This window comes from Aythya fuligula, chromosome Z (genome assembly GCF_009819795.1).
Source record: "Aythya fuligula isolate bAytFul2 chromosome Z, bAytFul2.pri, whole genome shotgun sequence".
Lineage (NCBI taxonomy): Eukaryota > Metazoa > Chordata > Aves > Anseriformes > Anatidae > Aythya > Aythya fuligula.
The window spans coordinates 55,836,742-55,864,093 of record NC_045593.1 but is presented as its reverse complement, the minus strand read 5'-3'; the positions used below and the strand labels follow the sequence as shown (position 1 = coordinate 55,864,093).

At 45.8% G+C, this 27,352-nt stretch overlaps 1 protein-coding gene across 2 annotated transcripts in view; it reads left to right on the top strand.

Annotated features, from left to right (window-relative positions):
* The first annotated feature begins 1,643 nt into the window (after positions 1–1,643).
* The window catches only part of CPLX1 (complexin 1), a 124,649-nt gene continuing 98,940 nt past the window's right edge, over positions 1,644–27,352 (top strand). Inside the window, exons 1-2 of one of the 2 annotated variants that reach the window (XM_032205414.1) lie at positions 1,644–1,809; positions 2,440–2,542. In XM_032205414.1, the coding sequence (XP_032061305.1) occupies positions 2,512–2,542 (31 nt within the window). In that variant the 5' untranslated portion in view covers positions 1,644–1,809; positions 2,440–2,511. The remainder of the gene's footprint in view (positions 1,810–2,439; positions 2,543–27,352) is intronic. The other variant, XM_032205415.1, reaches the window with a different exon arrangement.

Here is a 27,352-nt window from a genome sequence, read left to right as displayed (position 1 = left end):
AAGCTAAAGATCCTGTGAACAGGAAGGATGATATTTCTCAACTGTGGTGACCCTTGCCTGATACAGGAACTCCTTGATGTAACACATTCCAGGCCACCTCAAAGCAGGGAAAAGTTTCTAGGCAATTAGGTGTTTAAAATATTAGCCCACACATCTCTGATCCTTGTTTTGGATGGCATTTTTTCCTTCCCAGACTCCAGGATATAGGAGCAAGGCGAGCACCTTAAGGTTTATTATGGTGGGGAAGGCACACTGTTATTTTCTTCTCTTCATGGGTAACCACATGTGAATGAAGAATGCGAGCTGTTGTGTGGTGGGCCCAGACTAAAAACCCTGTTCAAAAGAATGTAGGGGGTGGAAGAGAGGATGGTGGTGGTGGTGGGGAGAGACATGTCCTGGAAATGCCATGTTAATTGCACAGGAAACCTGGGTACACACCTTCAGTGGGCTCCCAGATTCATTTCTCTGGTCTAGCTATCTGGTGTAGCTCTGCTGAGCCACTGGTAAAGTGAGTAAGGAGAGCAGAGCATCAGAAAGGTACCCACATACCCCTTGGACTGGGAACATGGGGGTTGAAAGGTAGGGGCTGAAACAAGAGGGCTCGTGTGTTTTCCCCACCCCCTCTCGTTATCATTATTTTTGCTGTTCGGAAGGCTGCCAGCAGAAGTGCAGCACACCCAGTGGAGCTCCCTTATCGGGTTCTGCTGGAGGTGGCTTTCTGGGAGCTCTCCGGGTCAGACCCAGGCGGGTAGGCGCTGGCCTCAGCATCGCACCGCGCCCCCGCCTCCCTACAGCAGCCACCCAGGACCTCCCTGAGCCGAGGAGGCATCGCAGCCCCTGGAGGGGACCGATGCCCCCCTGTCGTGCCCGCTGGACCCCCTCAGCCCCCAGGGAGCCCTCCCCGACCTTCACCCGAGGTCCCCCCTCGGGGCTCTGTGCCAGCGCTTCCGCCGGCCGCCGGTTCCGGGGCTGCCCCATCCCTTGGGTCCCTTGGGTGCCTCGGGGGACGCGGTCCCACCTCCCCCGATGGTGACAGGGGGTGGCCAGGAGCAGCGCCCGTTCCCTCTGGGGATGCGAACGGCGCAGGATAAGGGGGAGAAGGGAGCCGAGCAGCCGGCCGTCCCTCTCAGTAAAACCCAAGGCAGAAGAGGAGGGGACGCCAAGGCGACATCCCTGCCTCTGCAACTCCTTCAGGACCCCGGGGACGAGGAGGGGTCTCCGGGGAGGACCCGGCACGGAGGACGCGGGTTGCTCCGCCACCTTCCCCCTCTCGCAGGAGGGCGTTTTTTGCCGAGATCTCCCCCGGCACACCGCACACACGCGCGCTCACACCGGCTCCCGAGGCGATGCGAGGCAGCAGCGGCAAAAACCCACCAGCGGGCCGATCCCCACCCCCGCTGGGCGAAGCGGCGAGGATGCCCGGCTCCTGCAGGCGGCCGGGAACGGGGTGGGCGGCGTGCACGGCAGCACCCGCACCCCTCCGGGGCCGGGCAGGGACCCGCTCGGCGGCGGGCACCGAGGGGCGAGGGCGGCGCAGGGAAGGGGCGGGCGAGCCGGAGGCAGGGGGAGGGCGAGAGCCCGGCTCCGGCAGCAGGGGGAGGAGGAAGGAGGGACCGTGTCGGTGGGATGGTCCGGAAATCCCGTGATAAAAAGAGGAGCGCGGGGGAAAAGTAGGGAGAAGCTCCGCACTCGTCCTCTCTTTCCCCCTCCAACCCCGAGCCCGCAACTTCCCCGGCAGCCCGCGGGCACCTGCCGCCGGCACAGCACCGCACGGCACCGCACAGCACCGCACACCCGCCGCCGAGCGAGGTACCGTGCCGTGCCGGGCCGTGCCGGGCCGGGAGGGCAGCGCGGGGTGCGGGCAGGGCGACCCCCGATCCCCGGCGAGCAGCCCCGGGGCTCGCCCGCTGCCCGGTGCGCGGTGCCCGCTGCCCGGTGCGGGTCTGGGAGCGGCTGCCGAGCTCCCCGCGGCCGGTGCCAGCAGAGGGAGGCAGCAGGCTGCGCGGAGGGGATGCTCTCCCCGGGAGGGATGCAGCCCGCTCGCTGGCACGGCGCCGGCACGGAGGGGATGGCGGTGGCGGTGTCCCCCGGGGGCGCACGGGCAGCTCGCCCCGAGCCCCCGCTCGCCCCGCCGGGCACTTGCGGAGCGCTTCACCTTCAAACGCCCCCTCCGGCACCGAGGCGGCGAGGGAGAAAGTTCAGGGCTGCTTTAACGCCTTGCTGCCCGGCTGCGGGGGGCGACACCGGCTCTGCGCCCACGGGCTCGCCGCCACCCCTCCGGCTTTCCCCGCCGGGGTCGGGGCTGCCTCGTCCCGCGGGGCCGGGGCTGGAAACTTGTGGAGGGGAGGAGAGCTGCGGGAGAGGGGCTGGGGAGGGCCGTGCGGCTGCCTGTCCTCCTCCCGGGGGCACCGAGCCTCTCGTCTCTCTGCCTCCTTGCAGGCTGCCCTCCGCGGAGTCCCGGCCTCTGTGCATGCGAGGTGTGAAGCTGGGCGGCACCCCCAAGCCATCGCCATGGATTTTGTCATGAAACAAGCCTTAGGAGGTAAGTGTGGTTGGCACGCGGGGGGTCCCGCGTCCCCTCTTTCCCCACTCACCAAGAGAGGGGACGGGCTGCTGAGAGCCCCTGGCAGGGCCCGCAGCTGGGAGAGGTGTCTGGGGACCGCAGAGGAGCATGCCAGCCACTGATTCATGATCCCAGAGCCAAGTGTGTGAAGAATCTGGGCAGGAGAGGGCAGCAGCAAGCAGAGACTAAAGCCCCATGCCATGGGGAGGCCTTCCGCACCAGATGTGCAGGTCCAGGGTCACGCCTGAGCTGGCCCCTACCAGCTGGCCACATGCACGGTGCACAGGTCCTGCTTTGCTTCTTCCTGCCCACCGAGGCAGCTATTACAAGGGCCGCAGACAGCCTTAGCCAGAGGAAACCCAAAGAAAGAGTAGCAAGTTGTGTGTGGGGGAGCCCCCCTCCCAAACTCCCTCCAGACCTTGGCCAGACCTTGACCAAAGAATGGCCAGTGCAGGGAATTTTTGTACCTGGTATTTGGAGAGTTTTTTTTTCTTGATTAATATTATTGCTGCAATAAGCAGGGAAACAATAATAAAGTATTCCCTCACAACCTATGTAGATCTGCAGCAGACCTCTATGACGTTTTCGATGTGTTTCCTCCCATGTGCGATGAATCGTTTTCACCTGGTGGTGGGAAGTCGGCAAAGCGGCCGCGTGGGGGAGAGAATTGTGCCGCAGTTGTGCTGCCTTCCCGGGCTGCTCAGCCTGACTGCTCAGCCAGAGCAAGGCTGTCACTGGGACAATGCCAAACACAGGCTGCCCTTGGGAGCTGGTTGGCCTCCGCGGAGATCCATGATGTGGTTCTGATCATTCTCTGTGCTGTGATGTGTGCACCTTCCATTAATTTTCCTCCGTAGGAGAAACTGTAGTCATGGGACTGGGGATATTTCATGCATGGTGTTATTGATATCACATGCGTTTTCAACACATGGTAGGGACATTTGCTGCAGGACTGTTTTCTGTGGTGTGGAAACACATTTTTAATCTTTGAAAGGAAAGAACTGTGTGTTGTTTTTTTTTTTTTTTCATGAAGGGAGTAGTTAAGAACAGAGCAAGCACCCCTGGTTTTCATTGGGGTGTTTTGAATGGGGAGAGCAAACTGGAGAAGAAAGGTATCTTCGTATCTTGGTATTTTATGGCAGCAAGTAAGACCCTATTTGAGAAGATAACTGTTCTTGTGGTAGCAGTGTTACACCTCATTACTCTTTGGTCCCTGTTTTGAGGGAGAAATAGTTTTGAGGACAGCAGGTTTTGCACTGTTCTCTACAGTGTGAATGAGGTCGCTTACACAGGAGCGAGCAAGTGTACCTGAAAACTGGAGATTTAGTCAGTGCAGCTGGAGGTCGAGCAATCCACTAAGGGGAAATAACTGCTTATAGACTGCAGTTAAAGGCAGGGGGAGGAGGGTTGCAGCAAAGGAGTAACAGCTGAGATGCATGCCTTTTCTTGTGGTGTAGTGACTAGCCAGGCTTGGAAGCAGTGCGTGCTTGTGCTGAACAGCATTTACTCTGGGCAGACATTCATTCTAGCATGATATTTCACGCCAGGGTCAGGATTTGCATTATAAGAGGAGACGCTGAGAAGGCAAATCCAAAAAGCATCTGTTGGTGAAGTCTGAGTTTCTAACATCTCAAGCAAGATGCTGCCCAGGGCACTAGATCTTCTGCCAGATGACTTACTGGATTAGCAAAATGTGGCTGGTGTTTGCCCCTTACTTGATAAAGGAGAAGACTGCAGAGTGGTAAAAACCAGGAAGTGGTAATTCATTAAGCAGAGACCTATTTTTAAATCAGAAATAGTTTTGAAGAGGAAAAACAGTATCTCCCAAGGCAAAGATACTGTAGAAAGTAAAAGTGCTTTTGGACACTGGTTTCCCACCCGGTGTTAAAGCTCCAGCTGATGCAAGCACTGTAATCTGGCTGCATTGGTACAGCAAACTGAGGACCAGCAGTTACAGTTTATTTCCTTAATTATGGGGCCAGATCCCTTTTTGTCTGCCAGTTCTGAGAGCCAGAAAGAGATGCCCAAAGTGAGCAAAGCACCCAGCATCTGGTGGGTAGTAGGATGCGTTGTGTGATCTGCTAGCAAGCTTTCTCATTAGACCATGACCGTGCAATTTCAATTTAATGTGTCTTTTCCCAGAACACCTCTGAACCTTTTTTGCTGCTTGCTTGCTTGTTTTATTAATACTATTATTATTGTTTGTTTGTTGTTTGCTTTGCTTTTCAAAAATTCTTATCCTATCTTCAAAGCCCCTTCTTGCATTCCTGGAAGAAAGAAAAAAAAAATTCCATTTTGGCAGTAAGGGCTGCTGTAATTTGCAGAGGGTCAGGCCTGCTACAGATATTGCTTGTAGACCACCTGCAGCCATGACTGCTTAACTCTTCCACTGTCTCACCTGGGGACACCTCACAAAGACTAGGGACCAGCCGGGTTTCCTTGTGTGAGCACACGTGTATGGCATTTCCTCTCCCCAGCATCCAGCACCAAAATGAGTCTCAGGCCATAGCTAAGAGCCTGGATCTGTCACCTGCTTGCAGGTGGGGTGCTTTTGCAGGGAGAGCATTTTGCTGCTGTTCAGTTCTTTGCAGAGCTCTGAAACATGTGAGGACTTTGGGATGAGGTTACATGCTGCTGGAGCGATCAGAGAAGGTACCGGAAGGACAGCATCAGGGCTTTCCCCCCTCCTCACTCCCCTTCTAGAGGAAGAGAAGGTCTCACACTTTGCTTCATTAGTAAGCAGTGGCCTTAGGAGGAAACTCCTTGTGGGAGTTTTCCCACTGCCTTTGAAGCAATCTCTGAGGGTGTTTGCTCAGTCTCTAATGGCATCTGATGATCAGATTTGTTTTTCCTTGGAGTTTTGACAGTCAGAGGGCTTGTAGTAATCAGGAAGCTGTCTTGAAAGGTGGGTGAGATGAGTTAGCAGGCAAGGAAAGGCACTTATCCTGCGAAGTGTAGGACTGCTTTGTTTAGGAGCCTATGTGACTCTAGAGGTTTGGGGTTTTGTGAAATTAGTTTGGCGGGTTATTGTATTGCTGAAACAGAATGTGTTATTTCCCTGACTTGTGGTTAGAGGGGGTCTGCAGAAGCCTGCTGTTTCTGTGCAGTGGAGAGCTCTCTTCTGCCGTGCTGCCAGCACTGGGATTTTGGTGCTAGTATTGGCAGCAGAGACTTTGCCTGGATGTTGGCAGGCTTGAGATGTGTCTTCGCAAATTCTTGGCCTCTTCAAGGTAAAACCTCTGCCCCTTTCATCAGTAGTGGGGGCTGTGGTCGAGGAAACGCACTACAAATTATTAGCTTATTTGGCCAGTTGGTTTCTATGGCTTTTTTTTTTTTTTTTTTTTTTCCCCTACCCTCACATTTCAGCACTCTGTGTAAAAAGTCCTCCTGTCTACTGTTTGTGTGACAGTGCAGGCACCACGGATTTGAAATGCAGTCATGATTCTGATTTGCTGTGTGGGATGACAAGAGGAAAACAACAAGAGGAAACCTGGGGGCTTAAAATCACTGCTGCTTCTTCCAGAGAAGCAACAGAGACAGCAAAAGGGTGTTTTATACCCCCCACCCCTGATCAGAGCCCTGCCACACCACCAGGCATTGACTTAAGTGTGTACTGGTAATTTTCCTCTTCCTGTGACAGATCACTAAGTGAACACAACCAGGATGACTGCATGATTGCATTTTATACTAGGATCGCTCTTTTGCAAGCCAGGTCAGAGCTCTAGAGGATTGTTGTCATGATTAGTAGAGCAAGGTGTATGACTTCCAGCAAAAAGCTGGCAGCAGATGCCCTGAAATGGTCCCTGGAAGAGTTTAGCCATGATGTTTTTCACTGGACATCATTTACCTCTGCATTGCTTGTGTGAAGGCAAGAGGTACACTAATATCCGACTCCCAAGCCATACTGCACTGGCTCACTTCCGATGCCACTGTGGCATGGACAAACAGAAACTGGGCTGAAGCAGAAGAGACACTAATCTCCATGAAGCTCTGCTAGCTAGCTTCCTTTTGCTGGGAGACTTGAGGGCCAAGGAACTTAGGCATTTTCATATGGAAAAAGAGAAAGGTAAAGCCCATGGGGAGGTGAAGCAGATTTCTCTGAGATGTTTCAGATCACGATGCGATTGAAGAGAAAGAGAGAATTTCTTACAGCAGGAACTGGCATTGTGCGGGCCAGAAGGCTGTGAAGATGTGGATGTTACAGAACAGCCACAATAGCTCCTGTGCTGCTTTACAATGGTGTACTGCAGGGCCCTTTCAATGTGCTGCTTTTATCACCAGACAGGAGAAATGTGTAGCTGGGATGCCTGTCTTAAATAATGACTTTTCCTAATGTCAGCCCGTGTATTATTCATGTAACTTATTTAATGTAATGATTCACGTAGAGGCTACTGTCTAAATTCTTTCTTCAGGCTGCCCTAATGCCATGAATTCATTGTGCAGTGCAAGCCCCATGCAGGAGGAAGAACAGACTTGTGTTTCTGCTTAGATATTCACTGGGCTGTACTACGGGTATGATTTTCTGTTTTATTGGCAGCAGCTTAGAGTGAGGACTGCTGCTTGGCATTCACTTCTTTATCCATCAAGATGAAATGGAGAATTGTTCACAAGGATTCTTAAAATACTGTAGGCAGAAGACGAACGCAACCAGATTGCCATCTGGAATGTGTCAGCAGAGGGGACTTACTCCTTTCTGTCCCCCAGCTGCCACTTTGGTTCAGCTAGGTATAACACAAAACTCAATTCAGAGGGAATCCCCTTGTTCTTGAAGGTAGGCAGGGATTTAAACCCTCCCGAAGATAATAGGATTTAAGTCAATGTCCATAAGCTCTGCAAGAGGAGACCCTTCACTAAGCTTATGTTAGTGAAGATGTGAGTGTGTGTGAAGGGCAGATAAGCCTGAATGGAAACCGTGCTAGTGTTTAACAACATCTTAGCAGCTGCCTTCTGTGTGGCTTATGAAGTGCATGTTTTGCTGCAGCATTTATCTCACTTCGCTTGTTTGTGATGTGTGGATTAAGTCCTTGATTTGTCCTGGAGATGTCAGAAAGATAGTAAAGGCAACACAGACCTGTCCACAGTGGCACAGAGTGTGAAACAGGCACAGTGGCTTCTGCCTTCTCCTCCTCAGCTCAGCCTCGTCTCTCACATTTGCAGTTCCCTGCTGAGCCTTTCCTTCTCTGAGACCTCATACATCAGGTTAGCTGTGCTCCACTGCTTGTGAGGTCCTGGAGCAGGACTGAAACCATAGTGCAGAACTGCATGCTGTATTGCCCAGACAAGAAGGACATCGAGGTGCTTCAGCGGGTGCAGAGAAGGGCGACGAAGCTGGTGAGGGGCCTGGAGAACAAGTCCTACGAGGAGCGGCTGAGGGAGCTGGGCTTGTTCAGCCTGGAGAAGAGGAGGCTCAGAGGCGATCTTATTGCTCTCTATAGGTACCTCAAGGGAGGCTGTAGCGAGGTGGGGGTTGGTCTGTTCTCCCACATGCCTGGTGACAGGACGAGGGGGAATGGGCTTAAGTTGAGCCAGGGGAGTTTTAGGTTAGATGTTAGGAAGAACTTGTTCACTGAAAGGGTTGTGAGGCATTGGAACAGGCTGCCCAGGGAAGTGGTGGAGTCACCATCCCTGGAAGTCTTCAAAAGACGTTTAGATGTAGAGCTTAGGGATATGGTTTAGTGGGGACTGCTAGCGTTAGGTCAGAGGTTGGACTCGATGATCTTGAGGTCTCTTCCAACCTAGAAATTCTGTGATTCTGTAATTGCTGCAGGGGTCTTCATTGCCTGCAATCCTGGAAATTTGTGACACGAGGTATTTCATTTTGCAGTCAAATGCTTCCAAATCAGAGATTGGAGAATCTCAGAGGTGAAACAGGAGGCCTCCATCCTGTTGCAGCCTTTGGTGAATGTTGGGGGCCCATCTGCCTCTGTTTTCAGTTAACTTCTTCCTAAACTCTTAAGTGAGAAAGAGCATAAGATGAAGGCTTCAACCTCAGACAGCAGTGTGTTTATGCTGATGATCCACTATCTTCTAGGTCCTTTCTTCTTTGTCTGATGTTTTGAGTATGTGCATTTTAATGACATTTTGAAGATGAAGAAGTAGCATTGATATCTGATGGATACATTTTTCAGAAAGGATGGTTTTATTGGCTTTTTTTTTTTTTTTTTTTTTTTTAATGCCTACTGCTGGCAAAGAGATTTTCTTGAAGGAATTGGATTATGCTGAGTGCAATCATGATGTCTGTTGCCAAGATGAGGGTAGAAAGGAGAATCCTATGTAGGTGTCACTGCTTCAGAAAAACAAAGTGAACGTAAGTTCTGCACCCATTCAAGGCCTTTTAATCTACAGCAGCTCTGAATATTCCTTGTTCATTTATGTGATGCCGAATTCTCCCATGGCAACCTGTAGATGTTGGTTTGTTCTTCATGAATTCCCTTTAAAGCCAAGGAGAAGGACATTTTCGAAGGAAGCAGATCATTGACTGTAGAGGTGATACCAGTGAAACAACTAATAAAGTAAGAGCCAGCTGACTTATTCCACCCATGATCCAAACCAGGAGGAGAAACACTGGCAAAGTCCTTTCTTCTTACATCTTTCTTCAGGAAGCTTTGTTTTGTTCTCTTGCCTCTGCTGGGTTTGGTGGTTTTATAACCATGCTCTCACCTGCATTGTCCGCTCTGATCTTACATCTGTTTGTCGTATTTGTAAGCTGGTACTGAGAACAGAACGGGCTTATTAAGTACCCTTACATGAAATTAGCAACCTTCAGCCTGATGCTTGTACAGGTATGCCACAAAGAGCTTAACTAAGACTTGTCCTGCTGAGCATTTGCATGCCAAGAGCCTGCTTGGAGTAGGGTGACATGAACAAGCAAGAATCTGTCTCTCACAAAGAGGGAAGAAAGGGAGAAATGAGGAAACTTCACATGCATTAAAGAGTTCATCCAGGATTTGGTTATGGCAGAACAGAAGACTCTTCTTGATTCTTTGTCCCCTTTGAAGGAATTGCTGCATACTTTTCATGTAAACATCTATTGTCATATACCTTAATCTTTCTGGCTTTTCTTTTTTTATGTATCTTCCATAATGAAAGTTGGTTATTCTGCAGGCCAGAGGAGCATGGGTCTTTCTTACCAACTGCATCCTTTTGGCACAAATTGAATTTCTCAGTGCTGAATTTTTGGACTGTGCTGCATAGAAAACACCTGAAGCAGCAGATGTGGAGCTGGGCAGGAGTCTAGTGCATGATGCATGATGCTTACTCAAACTGTCCTGGTAACAATGAGACTGAAAATGTAAGCCGTTGGTTTGCCTATGGTCCATGGGCAGTGACAGGTTCAGGTACAGGTTCTAGCAGTCTCCAGGATGGTGGTCCAGCAGCTTTTCAGACATTTAGGGAAGGGATATAGTTTTCAGAGTGGTGGCTATGGGATGTTAGTCCCTGTATCCTGAAATTTTTCCTGTTGCTTCCAATAGCTGCAGTTGAAGCACGCTGAGGCTCTTCTGAGCACTCTACCTCTTCTCTTCCAGTGATAAGGCAGAGAGCTCTCTGCCTCAAACACTTCTCACTGGGAGGCTGCAACTCTGCACTGCTCGTTACATGCGCTGGGATCAAGTGCTTGGTCAAGGCTACACAAAACCTTAAGCATTTGCTAAGTTGTGGCTTTGAGAACTGTGTTGGCTGCCATCTTATTCTCTCTCTGCTACAGCTTGGTTGCTAAGTTGTGGCTTTAGTTAGTTCTACTTCTTGCAGATTGGTATTAGTGGCGGGTGTGTGTGTCTCAAAGGACACAGGGCTTTGCTGAGAAGGCTGAGAATTTCCACAGGTTGCTGAGCGGACAATCATGCTCTTTGCTGAAGAGTAACAGCTGCAATTACTGGCATGGTGGAGGTTACTGGTAGCACTCCTGTCACTGGTATGAATCACCATGCATATTAGAGATGAAACAGTTTAAGCAAATCGTGTGTCTCTCTACTAGGAGCAAATCAATGATCACACTGTGCAATTCAATAATTGATTTTTTTTTTTTTTTTGTGCAGTTTTAAATGAGCTGATTCAAATTGGTTGGACAATGTCACTATAGAAATGCATTAATACATCAAGTAAGTTTAATCTGACTTCTGATGTGCATCTTACTGAAATTTGCATTTGTCATTACGTACACGAGTGAAGCTGCTAATCAGCTACTTATGATTTTGCAGCATGACTTGAATCTTGCAGCTTTTTTTGCAGTGATACTGACCTTGCAGGAATGTCAAACGTGCTACATCAACAGGAATTCAGGATTGAAAGGGCTGTGCAGTACCTTCTGCAGAAAATAAGGAAGAAAGTGAAGAAAACAATGTGGTGCTTTCACATCAAAAGCCAAATAAACTCTGCCACACCACTCTCTTAGTCCCCCTCCTCAAAGGAAGAAAAAAAAAGCTTATGGGTTGAGATAAGGATAATTTAATTAAAGGAAAAAAGAAAGAGAAAAAACTAGCAAGGGCCTTATCGAAGCAAAGTGTGAGAAAACAATTATTCTCTACTCCCCATCAGCAGGCAATGCTCAGCCACATCCTGGGAAGCAGGGCCTCAATACATGTAGTGGTTGTTTGGGGGTACAGACATCTTCATAAGGAGCCCCCCCCCCCCCCCTTCCATTTCCCATTTTTTATTGCTTATTGTGACCTCATATTGCATGGAATATCCCTTTGGTTGGTTTAGGTCAGCTGCCCTGGTGGTGTCCCCTCTCCACTGCTGGCTCTGGGGGTGCTGCGGTGAGTCCTGGTGCTGCACCAGCACCGCTCAGAGATAGACAGCACACTGGTGTGATACCTGTGCTGTTCTAGCTACAGGTGCAGAACACAGCACTGTATGGGCTGCTGTGGGGAAAGCTAACTCCATCCCAGCCAGACCCAGCACAGAGCCCAGTCTGTAATGTTGGAGCTGTTTTGGTGACTTTTGCCTCCTAGGAGAACGGGAGCAATGAAGGGGAAGGCAGACACAACTAAATGGAAAGGTGTGCTAAAGAAATTTGTGTCAGTGCTTAAGCTGGCAGATAGATGAACTGTCTGTGTCTCTGTGTCCCTGGATTCACCTCTTTTTTTCTGCTAGTGAACCCAGGCAAGGCTGGCCAGTAGAGAAGAAGTTTGAACCTTGAACCTCATGTTTAAGATAACTGCGTGTGAGCTGGTTGTCTCAACTGCTGGCCTCATCTGTAGGAGAACCCGGTGTGTCCTTGGAAAGGTCACTTGCTCTCCGGTTTAGGTGGCAATTCTACCAGTTCCCCTTCATAGGAAGCAGTATGTGGCCCCATAATCCCTGGAGAAGGACAGAGACAAGTGTGACATAGGCACCTGAAGACTGTCCTTCTCTTCATGGGAGGGTGATAGCATCCTATGTTTTCTGTCACTCCTTCCTCCATTTCTTGGTTCTTGGCAGAACAGAACTTGCAGACTCAGTGGACTTGACTTGATATTTGCAGTGGAACTTCCTTGTTCATCCTGACTTCTTTCCACCATTTTATTGCACCTGCTGTGAGATCTTTTTCCATGCTTCCTAAAGGTGTAGAACCTGTGGGACTCCTTGGTCTCTGTTCCAGTACCTGTCCCAAGTATATGTGTCTGCTAAATTCCTTAAAAATGCAGGTGTTAATTAGAATTTTAATTTGCAAGAGGACTTTGGAAGGGTTTTGCTAAAACATTTTTTTGGTGAAAAGCTTTTAAGTACACAGTTTGTATTTTCTCAGCAATCAAGAAGAGAAACACTCAGCACAAACTTGAAAGACTGTGTGAGACTAAGACATCATATCCAAACAGCTGTGTTTTTAATCTGTGACAGCCCTTTATTTTATACTGGAGTTAAGTGTACATGTGCCACTCTTCCCTGACACAAGTACCAAGAAAAAAAACAGCCCATGGCATTTGATGGTGATAGCAGCATTAATTTTTAGGACCTAGGCATCCTATAAAAATTCATGGCAATTTTCTCTTTGCCTTTGGAAACAGCAGAGTTTCATCCAGTCTGTTTCGTGCTCTTTTAAAACCAGCTTTCCCCAGTTAGCTACATCTCTATCAACTTCTTTTCTTCCCCATCAGTTATACATCAGATGTAGCATTGCAAGAACTGTTGTCCAGTACTACTAATGCAGGTTGAGACTGCCCTGCTGTTTCTGGAGGGCTGAGAAGTTCCTAGTGATGCTCAGGTGTGGGGTGTCCAGTTGACTTGGAATTCAAGCATTTGGTTTGGGATTTTGGTTTAAGCCCCCAGATTATTGATGAAACAGGCAAATGAGGCAGCTCAAAGGAACAGCAGAAGTTTGTGCTAGTTTTGAGTAATTGTTAGTTTCCTCAATAAAGAAAAGAAAAGAAATCCATGTGTGACTTTCACTGAGTGAAATGTTTTGTGAATGAACCAATTTCTCTTTGTACTTTCATTCATATATGTTTTTTTTTTCATTAAAGAATATATTTTTTCTTAAAAAATGATGATGAGAAGAAGAAGCTATTCACAGGTCTTGGTAACTGCCAGCACATCAACCTAGTTGCTTCTGTGCACAGTTCTAACTGCGTACAAAACTGCCTGGGAGAGTGTTTAGAAAAAAACCCTGTCCTCCCTTATAGAGACAGACAAGTCTCTCTCTCTCTCTCTCTCTTTTTTTTTTTTTTTTTTCCCTCTTTATTCATTTTATTTAAAGATCTCTTCATGTGACAAATGCAACTTTCCCCTATGTATTTTTCTTACTGCACAGTTTAAACATCAGCTTTTCTTGTTCCATGTCAGCCAAGCTGCATAGTGACAGATTAAAAGGAACACGAAAGAGGAAATTTATAATTGCATGGAGATGCATTAAAATGCTGAAGAAAAAGGTTAAGAGGGGACACAACTGCTCTCTCTAAATACATGAGAGAGGTAAACATTGCACCGAAGGAAGAGCTACTTAAGGTGAAGGACAATATTGGTAAAAGAATAATGGGAATGAATTGGCTATGAACATACTTGAGTCAGGAACTAGGAGAGTGTTTCTGGCTAGCAGAAGAGGAGAGACGTGGTGGGGGGAGCCTGCTGTTGGGTGAAATGGGGAGAAAGAGAAGCTGGTTCTCAGGTGGGTTTCAAAAAATGTGTTAGTGTAATTGTGCATGCTATAGAGATAGGGCCAGAAAAGCAGGCAAATTATTTTATATCTTGAGTACCTCCACAGCAGAGGTATAATATATATGTATATATAAATTTATTATAAGAATTATATATAATATGTAGTATTTATGTTTTATATATATAATATATATATATAACAAAGAGCAGACAGCTTCTGACTGATTATTTATAAGAAGCTCCATAATAACAAAATCCTCTTTAAAAGATATTTAATTTTTATACTCAATTTTGATGTTTTTCTAATATGTGACAGTCTTTGATGTGGTCAGTGGGTCTTGCCTAGCTCAGTGGGAGCCACCCCTTTGGGTGAGGTTGTCATACAGCTGTGGTTAGATTTCCCTTTCCTGAAAACTTTTTATCCCTGTGGGTCTGTATTGTGAGGAGAAAAGGTCTGCCAGCTGTATCATCCTTCTGGCTGGCCCAAGGGTGATCCGAAATCAGCTGTCAGATTCAAATTGGAAGGGATGTTATTTCCAATAACTTAGTGTATTTGCAAAGTCATTTCTGGAATAGCCGAGTGGTTTGCTTCTGAGTAAAGCAAGCTTACAGTGCCAGCAGATATTTTTCTAGCTGTGATGTTTTGGCCGAGGCAGAGATTTTGGGCTTCACATAACAACAGTATCTTGAAATTCCCCATGTGGTAACAGGAGCTTTGGCCCTACAGCTGAAGTGGACTGTAACTGTGAGCCCCTCTGGCTGGCTAACAATACATGTGTGGCATTGGACATGTTTTTAAACACTGAGATCATTTTAACCCACCTGTCACTTCCTTTGTCACTTTTGTTTTTGTGTCTTTTTTCTCTGTACAGCTTTAGTACTTCTACATGCAGTTCACATGGAGGCATGCTTTTCTGCACTGCTGTTTTCAATAACTTTTTTCATTTGTTTTACATTACAGCTGAGAAATAAATCATGTCAGAGCTAGTTCTTCCTATGGAATCTCCTCCCGATTTTGAACGGTTGTCTAAGAACAAGCTATTCTGTGTCTTCCTCAGTACATCCTGTTACTTGTGATGGCAGATAGATAACCTGAGTTAGACTCAGTTTATGCTCCTCAGTTTCTGGTCCTGCTCCCTACCTGGCCTCAGGTTCATGTTCAAATGATTTAAATATCCACTGATGTAGGTGGTTTAGGAGTTGTTGGCTTTTGTTGGCCTGTGATAACCTTGTGTGACCAGCTGGGAAAAAAGGCATAATTTTTCTACAGGACTGAATGACTTGGGTTCAGATTATCTTCTGCAGTATTGTAAGGCTCTATCCCCATGGCTTGATAGTTTTCAACCCAAGTGTCCTTAAAACTGTGATTACTCCAGGAGTGCCTACCCAAAGTGCCTTTAGGAAGGCCATGTGGGGAAATGGTAGGAAACAACTCACTCCCATAGTAAGATGATGTTGATTTCTGGAAGAAAAGAGGAATGTGCTGTCCCTCTCTGCTGACTATGGATCTTACTGTATCATCTGGGAGTACACTTACCAGGCAGAGATCCCAGTGCAGTTCACATCTCTCTGAACACCACGCTCCCTTAACCAGTGTCAAGGTGCTCCCTTTTCTGGTTGTGTGGCTGGAGATGTCCTGATGTAAAGATAATGACTTGCCTTCTGGTTAAAGGACTTGAAGGTTTTGCTTTTCAACAGTCATCTGGTAAAATCTTGCAGGTGACTGTTTCTGACTGGACCTCAATTCCACTCCTCCAACACTTGGGTCTTTGCTATGCTCGTAGCTGTGCTGACAGTTTGCTGACAGGTGCTGAAACACATCCTCTTGATCACGACCACAGGCAAGAGTGTTCTCCTGTAGTGGTGGGTAAAGTGAAGACAAAGTTGCTGTGGTTTTAACTCTGCCTCCTACCTTGAGTCTTCTCCACTGGTTTAACCATTTAACCATGCAGGGAGTGGCAGCTCCAACTATTGTGAATTGCCCATACTGAATTAACAGTGCCCATAATTTTTTGTCTCTCAGTTATGGGCAGGTTGTCTTATTGCTGATTCTTACATGGTTACTTGTCTGATACTTATTTAGGACTCACTTTTGTGTGTATTTTGCTTTGTGCAGTAGAAGACTAGGTTCCTTTTATGTGCTTACAGAATTATTTCTAATTAAAATAGAGCAATTGAGCTCATCATTAGGCAGCTAATCTACCTCAACTGAGGTAAGCTCTGGATAAGCCACTGAAATTCTGGGCTTGTTTCTGCACAACAGGATCCCAAGACTTGGACACTGTTTTGATATGGCATTATGTAAGTTATAAATATCAGCTTTTCTAACCATGTCCTTCTGGGCAAAGATCTGTCACTCTACAGCAACTAAAGACCAATGTTTCTACTCTCTCTCTCTCTTTTTCTTTTTCTTTTTTTTTTTTTTTTTTTTCCCAGATGCAAGGAATAATCACAATTTTTTTTCCTCCTCTCCTTAAAAAAATCATTACACCTCCCTCTTCCCATCCCCCCCCATATATATATATATATATATATATATAAATAAATAAATATAAATATATATATATATAAATAAATAAATCTCTTGGGTTTAAGTATTTCTTTCCATGCAGTCTGAAAATGATGGGTTACATCTGACCATCTCCACTTCTGGATGTGCATGGAAGAGGACTTTGAAGAGCATTATTAGGGAAAGGCTGGCTAACCCAGAGATGGTATTAGTTACATAAGATATCAGACGTACCTCAAGTGCAGCATTGATGCTTTGGAGTGAAGCAATTATCTATTTTGTTGTCTTAAGAACAGAGTGACCTAGATTCTCTCTCTTTTTTTTTTTTTTTTTCTTCTTTTTTTTCTCCTTTTTTCCTCACGGGGTGGCCCACTTAGTTGATTAAACTGCAAGTCAATTATAACTGGTTGTGTTACAGTTGGGAATAAAGCAGACGTAAAAAGACGAGTTGATAAAGTCATTTATTTTTTGCCTTTTTGGTTAACTGGAAATTATGGTTGGGATTAAGTGAAAAGCATTAGTTCTAGTAGCTTTTGGGTGACTGACATCTCACAATAGCCTTTGCTGGCAGTGTGGAATGTGAAAGTGATTCAAAGAAAAGTTGTGCATTTCATGGTATGAAAATAAAAAAGGTACTGGTCTAATTTATAAAAGATTTAAAATGAGTGTTAAATCCAAAAGAAGTCCAAAGTCAGCAAATGAAGTGACAGCCTTGTTCACGTTTTATTTGAAGTGAATCCATGAAACTATATACTATTTATAATTTTGATGCACTATTTTTAATGTACTATTTATAATTTAATGCATCTGCAAATACTGTAATAAATCATCATAGATATGGGGAGGGCAATTAAGTTATCCAGACAGATTGTGCAGATTCAGTGACCAAACGCCATCTGAAAACAATCCATGCTACAGTCTTTGGTCACAGAATTATCCTTTGGGTTAAGTACATGACAGCTAAGTAGGAATAAACAGCAAGCCAGATAACGTGTGGTTCATGGTAAAGCTCACTTTTAATGGAAACTGACATTGGCCAGGGTCATATTTGTTCCCTCAGCTGTCGTTTTCTCCTCTCAAAGCCTTCTGTGAGCAGAGAGGACAGAACAAAAACAAATCTATTGCAGGACAAGCTGGGAGATAAAAGTTCTCTCCCCATGAAGTTCAAGGAGGTCAACGATCCAATGATATTTTGAATTCCTGAAGCCAGACAGAGTCCAGTTACACACCTGGGTAGATATCTGTAGGTAGATACCTGTAGCATAGACCAAGCTGTAGGTGGGACCCAGCACCAAATTTATGCATCAGCTCCAAGTGGAGGGAGGTGTGCCTTCTGTCTTCTTGGGTTGGATGCTCAGCCCTGCTTCTTGCTGTGTTACTGTTTCATCTGCAGCTGATCAGCATGACTTCGTGAAATTGCTACCTGTCCCGTCAAGCATGACAATTTTGCCAGTTGATAAAGCAGATGGCTTTCTACTCTTATTTCTGTATCTGACAGTCTGGAAAGTTGATACCGTAAATCTATTTCCTAATGGTGGGATAGAGGAAACCTACCGGTTCCTGCTCTAAAAAGCTCCATTAACTAAGTCCAGTTGTAATGTGCTGTCTTGCTGCTTGCTTACTACTTCAGCCTATGAAAATGGGCTCAGAGATAGCTGCTTACTTTCCTTACCAGCCTGAATTCCCATTTCATTTCAGCAGCACATGAAAGAAGTATCCACCTATGCTGAAGCTGGCCTTCAGTACCTGGGGACTTGAAGAAGCTCTTCAGGGATCAGAGGACTGGAAGACCTCTTTCTTGTATTTGTGTTGAGCTTCTCTGTATCAGGGAGGAGCAGGCTGGTAAGGTAGCAGCGTGCAAGTATTCTGAGAAACACTATACCAGGATGGTGGCTGAGTTCATTTGTGTTGAAGAGAGCCAGATCTACTCCAAGGGCAGCTCACATAGAGCAAAAGAAGGATCGCATCCTTCTATCTTCAAACATTTTATGAGAGTGAAGTGCTATTCATCTACATGGGGATTTTTTCTCCATCGGGAGGGATTCATCAGAGAACCCATAGAAGATAAAAGCCAGTCCTGTAATTTGAGGGACTTGAAGGCCCGAGAAGGCCTTAACTCAAAGCTGACTGACATCAAGGGGAGGCCACACTTGATTTCAAATGGTTTGAGAGCCGTTTGAAATTTGAAAACATCTGACACATGCTTGTGCATCATTTCAGGTCCTTTTTGCATCTCTGTTGTGCTTTTATATTGACTTTCATCGTTAATGTTCTGTCCTCTCTCAGTAGCTAACACACGAGGATATCGGTCTGTTTTACAGTCTTCTTTTTTCCCTCCTTTTCATTAACTATCCTGTCAGGACGTCCTTTCTCTTTCTTTTACTTTGGTGCTAAGGTAACACTAAAACCATCTAACAGGAAAACGTGGGAGCATTTTCTTGAGTCGGATTCACCAGGAGCAGACTGTCCACATGGCATTCTTCTTGAGTCTACTGACAATTTCCTAATGCTGTTTGGTGAGGCCAAAGATGCTGGCTGTATCTCAAGGAAATGTGATTTGTCCTTGTCACCTCCTATTAGGGCAGTGATGGAAGGGAGGAAATGAAACAACAAACCTGGTTTCATTCAATTGCAAAGCACTCCAGTTATCCACCAGCAAGCAGAAGGCCCTGTTACCCTCCTTGCACTGCTGTTCACTTTGAGCCACGTGCCCAGGTTCTGCTTCTTGCCATCGTCTAAAGCCAGGGGTTGACTGGAGGCAGCAGTCAGGGTGAAGACTAATACATGATACCCTGTGAAACTGCACCATACAGCAGTGTGGATTACAGGGCTGATATTCATGCAGCACTGCTGACAGAGCTGGTGTGAACTGCCAGAGGTACACACATGTCATCGCTAATGCTGTCAGAGGCTGTTTCATTTGGTGAGCTGTTTCTGCTCTTGCTGACATGGTAATTTTGTGATGAACTGGAGTCACAGTGCAATTGTTGGGCTTTATGCTGCAGCAATGTGTGTGCAACTCTCCTTGAGAAATACCTGGACTTGTCTTTAATTGGAGAGCATGGTGAGCTTTGGCAGGGATGTGTGTGCTGACCCAGGATGGAGAGAGTGGGCTCCTTCATGTGTGGGGTGTTCTTCAGAGCTTCCAGCAGTAAGCACAGGACCCGGTTTGTGTGAAGGCAGAGTACCCTGTACTATAGCTGCCTGTGCTGTACCATGGACCACAACTGAGAGAGCCTGTTCACAGCCTGAATTCCAGTAGATTTCTCCCTTGAAGAGCCATTCTGTGCTGAAAATGGTATTTTGTTTCCCTCCCCATCTGTTAAATGTGTTCATTGCCACACACACACTCACAAAAAAAAAAAAAAAAAAAAAAAAAAAAAAAATGTTGGCTTTGCTAAACTGCTAGCCTTGCTGAGATGGTGACCTCTCTGTGCCTCCCACTAGTGTGTGCTCACAGTAGCTGCAGAGTACCACTGTTGTACAGGGAAGACCCACATTAAAAATCAGATGACTATATGTCTTCCCACACATTTGTGGAGGTGGTACTGTTTAGCTCATAGCAAAAATATTGAATATGAGCAAGAAGGAACCCTTCCTTGACTGCACTGATTATAGGAGAAAAGTAAGCTCAGAGGTAGGAGAATAGACCCTGTTATCCACTATTCCACATAATTTTCAATCCATGTAATAGTCTGTCCCAGGAAATCAAAGAGACCTGCTGTGATTATACCACTGGCAGTCCCCGAGTAGCTAAATGCAGTTCATGGTTCAAGCAGAGAGACCTGAGCTTCCTTATCCTCTGGCAAATGCTCACCGTTCATGTTTGTTAACCTTTTAATTAAAGAGCCAAAGTGGTAAGAGGTAACTGACTTGAAATGCAAAGCACTCTGTAGAGCTGTCATTTTAACAAGGCCCCTTTTCCCATTCTCTTTAACTACAAAGCCTTTATAAGGGAACAGCCTCATGAGTCAGTCTTTTATGTGATATTAAAACTGGTAATAACAGCTCTTTAAAAAAAAAGAAGAAATTAGTTGTGCTGGGCAGAGCAGGGCTTTTTTTGCTTTCATTCAAATCTGCTCCTGTGCTCTCAAAAACAAACCAAGAAACACATACTGGGGCATTAAGAGAAGAGAGCAGCACTGGCATGATTTCTCATCTCCTTGGAGAAGCTGGTCTATCCTTGCAGGCTCTGCTACTCAAGGGCAGAGAGCACCACAAGTCATCAGCCACTTGGACACCTGGTTGACTGTTGACTGGCCATAGTCATGAGACGTGTAGTACCCATTTGGTAAATGAGGCAGAGGTGCCTATCCACAGGTTTTCCTCCCTTGCTGGCCTATTGGATTAGGACATTTTTCAGAGTGAATGTAGAGGTCCCAGTAGTTTCACAGCATATCCTGGGCAGGGAGATTTCTTCCTGTCCACCATCATCACAGCATCCTATCAGATGCAGAGACACTTATCCTTTAGACCTCATTCCCAGAATGTTTGTGACTTCTGTTCTACAATGTCTGGTAATTGTTAGATGCTTTCTGAAATACATACTGTCAGCAGGCCTTTGCATTCGGACAAGTCCAGTTTAGTTTATACCTGCACTGACCTTTATGTGTATCCGGATGGCTTCAGTTTGTCATTTGATGAACGCAGAATGCATGGCTGGACTCAACATGACTGTCTTCGAAGACGGTGGCTGTAGCCACAAACCAGTGGGACAGACAATGGCATTGTTGCTTTTTTTTTTTTTTAAGAGTATGGCCTTTAATTTTCTAGTGTAGTGTCATGGAAGAAGTAGCTGGACTTCAGCAAGGGGTGAACTGTCTGTAAAAAATGGTGCTGTGTTTTCACTGCAGGGGGATCTATGTCAGACAGACAGGTACAAATACATGGCTGTGTGATGCAAACCAGTCAGCCACCACATCAACTGATGCAGACAGTTGAACTGGTTTCAGTGGAAGAATAAATTTGCAATGAAAAACTGTTCATCGTTATCTAAACCTCAGCTTAATTAACTTGTGACAGACTCATCTGTGTAACTTTCCAACTGAAGTGTTGAAGTTCCTGAACAAGCTCATTACAGTACTTAAACTGATAGACCAGCTTGACAATGGAAAGTAACACAAATCATTTTAACTAAAGATTGTTTCATTACATAACATTTTAAAAATGTGCTTTCCTCAAGTAGATCTCAGCACCTCTGGGGAACATTTACAACTTCTTCCTATGAGTAAGTGTGTGTTCCTTCTCTTGCCCAAAAGGTGATAATGAAGTCTTTAACAGGATCTGTGGTGGTTCTTTGCTACATAGGATGAAATACAGCATCAGTGTATGTGCTGGCCAGCAATAAAAGGAACAGGGTGAAGGTGGTTTAAGCATTTTCAGCAGAATACAATTGCTCGGAACATCGGGATGATTTGCTGCCTGCTATACTTACACTATGCCAGAATGAAGGAGATCTGTATTTAGTAGCTCTTCTCTTTAATCTGCAACATAAGCCATTTCCTGGCACATTGCATTGATTTCCATCTCATCATGATCTTGTAATAATTGCAGAGGCAGGACAGAACCTCAGCTTTTCTCATTTTTCTAGTGACTTCTATGCTTTAGCTGTGACAGTAGTTTAGATTTCTTTTAGTCTCTTTTTCAGTAGAACTGCTAGTGAGTCCCCACTCCCTTGTGGGGAGTATTCTTGTACTTTTGCACTTGCATATTCCTCTTTGGGTAGACAGCTTTGGTTTTGCAGCTTGTCTGTTTCATGCTATTATTTGAGAGCACTCATGATGCTAATTTTGCCCTGTGTTGCAGCCCCTTTTAGCTTGCCATCATCCAGATAAAGAACTCAAGACATTCTGGTGTGCTTGAAGGCTGCTCTGTTTCTTATTTTTAAGCCAGTAATGCAAACTATTTTGTCTCCTAACAAGCAGGTATCATCATACTTTCTTACACTACCCAATTTACACTTACAGTACCACAACAATGGAATAAGCATCCATGCTGTCATTCAAGTGATTAATTAAAATGAGGGAATAGACCTTGCAGAACACTCTCCCTGCAGCAGATCCGTCCAGCCTGACAGCGAATCAATTGGGCATCAGATTCCAGACTTAACAAAGCAACACAAAGCAATACAAGTGGTCTCCAGGAGCCTTTTTGCAGTTGTTTCTGCAGACAGCCTGATGGATGCAGATCACACAGCTAGTCAGCCGGTTCTGGGGTCCCCTCAAAGAACCAACACATGATGAAGTTCTCAGAAACCTCCCAGAAGAGCTGTCAACATTCAGGAGGATGGAGAGAACACAGACAATGTTCCTTTACCATATCTGCCAGATGGCCATACCAGTTGAGGTGAATCCCATTGGGAATGTCTCCCTGGCAGAAGGGAAAGCCCCAAATGGTCACAGCCGAAGACACAATTTAGGTTGGCTGGAAATATTTGCACATAAAAAGATTTGATTTTTCTTTCACAACTGCTAACCCACAGTTAGTTTTATAGCTTCATTGTAGCAGCTTACTCTTTCATTCTGTCACTTACTCCTGTTAATGCTTGACATGGAACAAGGAGGGGTGCAGAGAAACTAGAGAAAGTTTTGGGAAGAATGAGGAGGTACTGTGACAGCACCATTTGGAGTCTAACTGGTCTTATGTTATCAGCTGCCTCAGGGCTGTGAGTGTCTCAGAACTGAGACATGCCCCGCATCTTCTGGAATTCAAATAATAATGGTGGCAAAATATCCATAAGGTCAGCAGTTGGCGTTACACTCAAACAAATAAAGCCAAGTTGTCGTCTGTACTATGTCTTCTAAAGTATTGCATCCTTTATAGGTGCAAAGACCAGGTTATTGCATATTAGCACTGTTGCTATAACCTGTCTGTGTGTGCTCTTTGGTCTGTTTTGATGGATGTTGATCCTCTCTTCCTGAACAAACCAAAGTCTTCTAGGAGCATGTAAGTGCTCTCTAAGTGTTAATGTGTGCATAAAGCATAGCAGTTAAAGCAGGGGGCATCTAAGCCTCAGTTCAGTATGGAAGAGATAACATGGTGGAGGTCTCACATCTTTCAGGGACATTGCTTGGTGTTTTGACAAAAGGGGAGACCTAATCAGCACAAGCCATTTTGATGTGCTGTGGATCCATTTAACTTTTTCATTGCTGCATGTGTGTACGCAACCGTCTGGTGGAATTGTAGCAGCAAACAGGAGAGGTGTTTTTTTTTTTTTCTTTTTTTTTTTTTTTTCCTGAAAGTCTATGGGAATTGTTTCTGCATTGGACACCTCTAAAGCTGAGATAGGTGAAGAGGAAGGAAAAGACCTCTGAAGTAGTTTTCACTTTCTAAGCTGGAAGGAAGCCTTCAGAATGCCAGCCAGAAACCAGACAAATTCCCTTTCTCTTCCAGATTCTCTCATGGGAATTGTCCTCTGTAGCCACATCAATTGGGCAAGCCACTGATAAGCTGAAAATAAAGAGATGCAGCAGGCTTTCTGCTCCTTGGTTGGGCCAGGGTTTCCATAATGGAGTTAAAACCAGAGCTGTTTTCTTGTAAGCAGTTAGATAGAGTTCCTATGGGTCTCATTATGTTTCTCTTATCCCCACTGCTCTTCCTAGAAACTTAAACCTTCCTGTTATGAGTGTGGCCACACAAGGGCACAGTGCAAACAGAAACTCCGCCAAAGGCAGAAATGAAAAGGAGACATCCTATGGTAGAATTATGTTGTTTTTCTTAGCTATATGAATGCAAAGGCAAATTATTTGAAGAGGCAAGCAGAGGATAAATGTTCCTGTAGATTGTCTGTGGGAGTGACAAGGGGAAGAAGTAGAAGTAAGTAGAAAAGACACCATTTTCACCAAAAAAAAAAAAAGAAAAAAAAAAGAAAAAAAGAAAGAGGGAGAGAGAAATAGAAGCATGGTTTACAGGAGCTGAAAATAAGTATAGAGATTTGCAGTGGTAGTAGGTCCCTGAAATGTCTGCCTGAAGTTGCTGTGGATAAGATATACTGCCCCTCTTTTGTTTGTCAATCACAACTGCACTTTCCTTAAACTGAGCTGTCATAAACTTAAAAGTGACACACTTTGAATATACGCCATCAGTGTAACAGCAGTTCAGATGTTCAACCTAATGGGGCAGGCAGCTCTTAATTCCATCTTCTGTTGCAGTGGCAGCAGGGACATGTGGCCTGGTGAGAGAACAGGGATGCTGTTCAGATGTGCAGGGATCAAAAAGCCAAGGCACAGGTGGAACTGAGCTTGACAAGGGATACAAGGAATAACAAGGAGGGATTTTATGGGTACATTGTCCAGAAAAGAAAGGCCAAAGAGTGCGTACCCCCTCAGATGGATGAGGAGGGAGAACTCATAACAACAGACATGGAGAAGGCTGAGGTACTCAGCAACCATTCTTCCTCAGCCTTCACTGATAGTCAGGCTTCCCACGTCTCTCCAGCCCCTGACCCTCTAGGCAAGGGCTGGGGGAGCAAATTCCCTCCCACTGTAAGCAAAGAGCAGATTGGAGACCCCCTGATGAAACTGGACAGGTACAGGGTCTGTGGGGCCCGGTTCCATGCATCCCAGGGTCCTGAGGGAACAGGCAGATGGAGCTGCCAAGTCACTTTCCATCGTATCTGAACAAATGTCCTGGCAGTCAGGTGAAGTCCCAGGTGACTGGAAAAAGGGAAACACCACTCCCATTTTTAAAAAAGTCAGAAAGGAGGACCTGGGGAACTACAAACCGGTGAGCCTCAGCTCTGTGCCTGGCAAGATCATGGAACAAATCCTCGTGGAAGCAATGTTAAGACACATGCAAGACAAGGAGGTGATCCTACACAGCCAGCATGGCTTAATCAAGGACAAATTATGCCTGACCAATCTGGTGGCCTTCTGTGATGGAGTAACTGCATCAGTTAACAAGGGAAGACTGACTAGTGTCATCTACCTGGACTTCTGTAAGGCTTTTGACATGGTTCCCCATGACATCCTAGTCTCCAAATTACAGAGAGATGCACTTGAAGGGCGGTCCATTCAGTGGATAAGGAATTGGCTCAGTGGTTGCATCCAGAGAGTTACAGTTACTGGCTCTTTTTCTAGGGTGAGGCTGGTGATGAGTGGTGTCCCTCAGGGGTCTGTCTTTGAACTGGTGTTGTTTAATGTCTTTACCAGTGACATAGACAGTGGGATTAAATTCACCCTGAGCAAGTTTGCAAATGACACCAAGCTGAGTGGTGCAGTCGATACAAAGAAGGAAGGGATGCCATCAAAAAGGACCTGGAGAAGCTTGAGAGTTGGGCCCATGTGAACCTAATGAGGTTCAACAAGTCCAAGTGCAAGGTGCTGCACCTGGGTCACGGCAATCGCAGACATGAGGACAGGCTGGGAGAAGAACTCACTGAGAGCAGCCCTGCAGAGAAGGATCTGGGGGTGCTGGCAGACAAAAAACTCAATCTGAGCCAGCAGTGTGTGCCTGCAGCCCAGAAGGCCAACCAAGTCCTGGGCTGCATCAACAGAGGGGTGGCCAGCAGGGGAGGGAGGTGATTGCCCCCCTCTGCTCTGCCCTTGTGAGACCTCACCTGGAGTGCTGCATTCAGGTCTGGGACCCCAACACAAGAAGGACGTGGGGCTGGTAGAGCAAGCCCAGAGGAAGGCCACAAAAATGCTCAGAGGGTGGAGCACCTCTCATGTGAAGAAAGGCTGAGGTAGCTGGGGATGTTCAGCCTGAAGAAGAAAAGGCTCTAGGGAGACCTCACTGCAGATTTTCAGTAATTAAAGGGGTCTGGTAAGAAAGATGGAGAGAAACTTTTTGCTTGTGCAGATGACAGGACAAGGAGGAATGGTTTTAAACTAAAAGAGGGGAGATTTAGATTACGTGATTGAGAAAATTCTTCACTCAGAGAGTGGTGAGGCACTGGCATAGGTTGCCCAGAGAAGCTGTGGATGCCCCATCCCTGGAGGTGTTCAAGACCAGGTTGGACGAGACCCCAGGCAACCTTATCTAGTGAGTGGCATTTCTGCCCATGGCAGGTGGGTTGGAGCTAGATGATCTTTAAGGTCACTTCCAACCCAAGCCTTTCTATGATTCTCTTCTGAAAAATCATGTAAACCCCTGGCAGACCTCACTTGTATGCATGTTGGAGAATGCATTTTATCTTTTCTATAGCAGTTTTGGGTTTTGCTCTTTTTTCTGCCATCAAGAGGAGGTGTGATTTCCCAACAGCCAGGAAAAGTGTAGTGCTCCCCTTTGTATAGGTTTTCTATGTGTTAGTGAGAGAAGAGGGGAAGAGATGGGACAGAGGAAAAATCTGTTGTCTTTCATCCTGCACTGGTGAACAGTGACGAGAGTTCACGAAACAAGGAAACCTGTTTGGGTCTTTTAAAACTGGGTAACTGGAAATTAGCATTTGGTGTTTGCAAAGGGAAAAAAAAAGAAAAAAGAAAAAAGAAATTGCACTGTCTCAAGGATTGAATAGGTTGTTCTATTTGTGGTGTTAATGACAGTCGTGGCATGGCACTCAACAAGGATTTACTTCAGGAACATTCAAACTTATTTCTGTTATTGGTTTTCTCTTTCTTCCTTGTGTTTGAAGCCAGGGCTTTGTTTTCAGTTCTAAGCAAAAACAAAACTTCAAAGAGCTATTTTGGCGCTGCTAGATATTCCCCAGCTCCCCCCATCTCTCCGTCTGTCTCAGTGTCACTGTCTGTCAACCTTGCCATAGACAAACTTCAAAGAGGAAAAAAAAGTATCAGCTTTTAGTAGTTGTGTTGATTCTTGCCATAACAGGGTAAGTTTTAACTCAGTATTAAGGCATGACTTTCTGTGTAAGCTGAATAATTGTTATGTTTAGCATAAAGGGATGAAGATTAATGGGATTCCTGTGATCTTTGCTGAAGATTCATGGCTTTAATCTGGAGATACATTAAATTACTACCCATCAGAATATGTCCAATTCCCTATCTGGAACAAGCTTTTCAATGGTAAGGGAAAGCATGGGCTACAATTTAAACATGGGAGAAAATGTAAGCATATGTGTAGTTCCTATGCCGTACTGATACTCTACCATCTTCTGTACACAATCATAGAATCCGTACACAGAATCATTGAATCCTTAAGGTTGAAAAGCCCTCCAAGATCATCTGGTCCATCCATCCCCCTACCACCAATCACCCGCTAAACCATGTTCCTAAGCACCACGTCCAACCTTTCCTTGAACACCCTCAGGGACA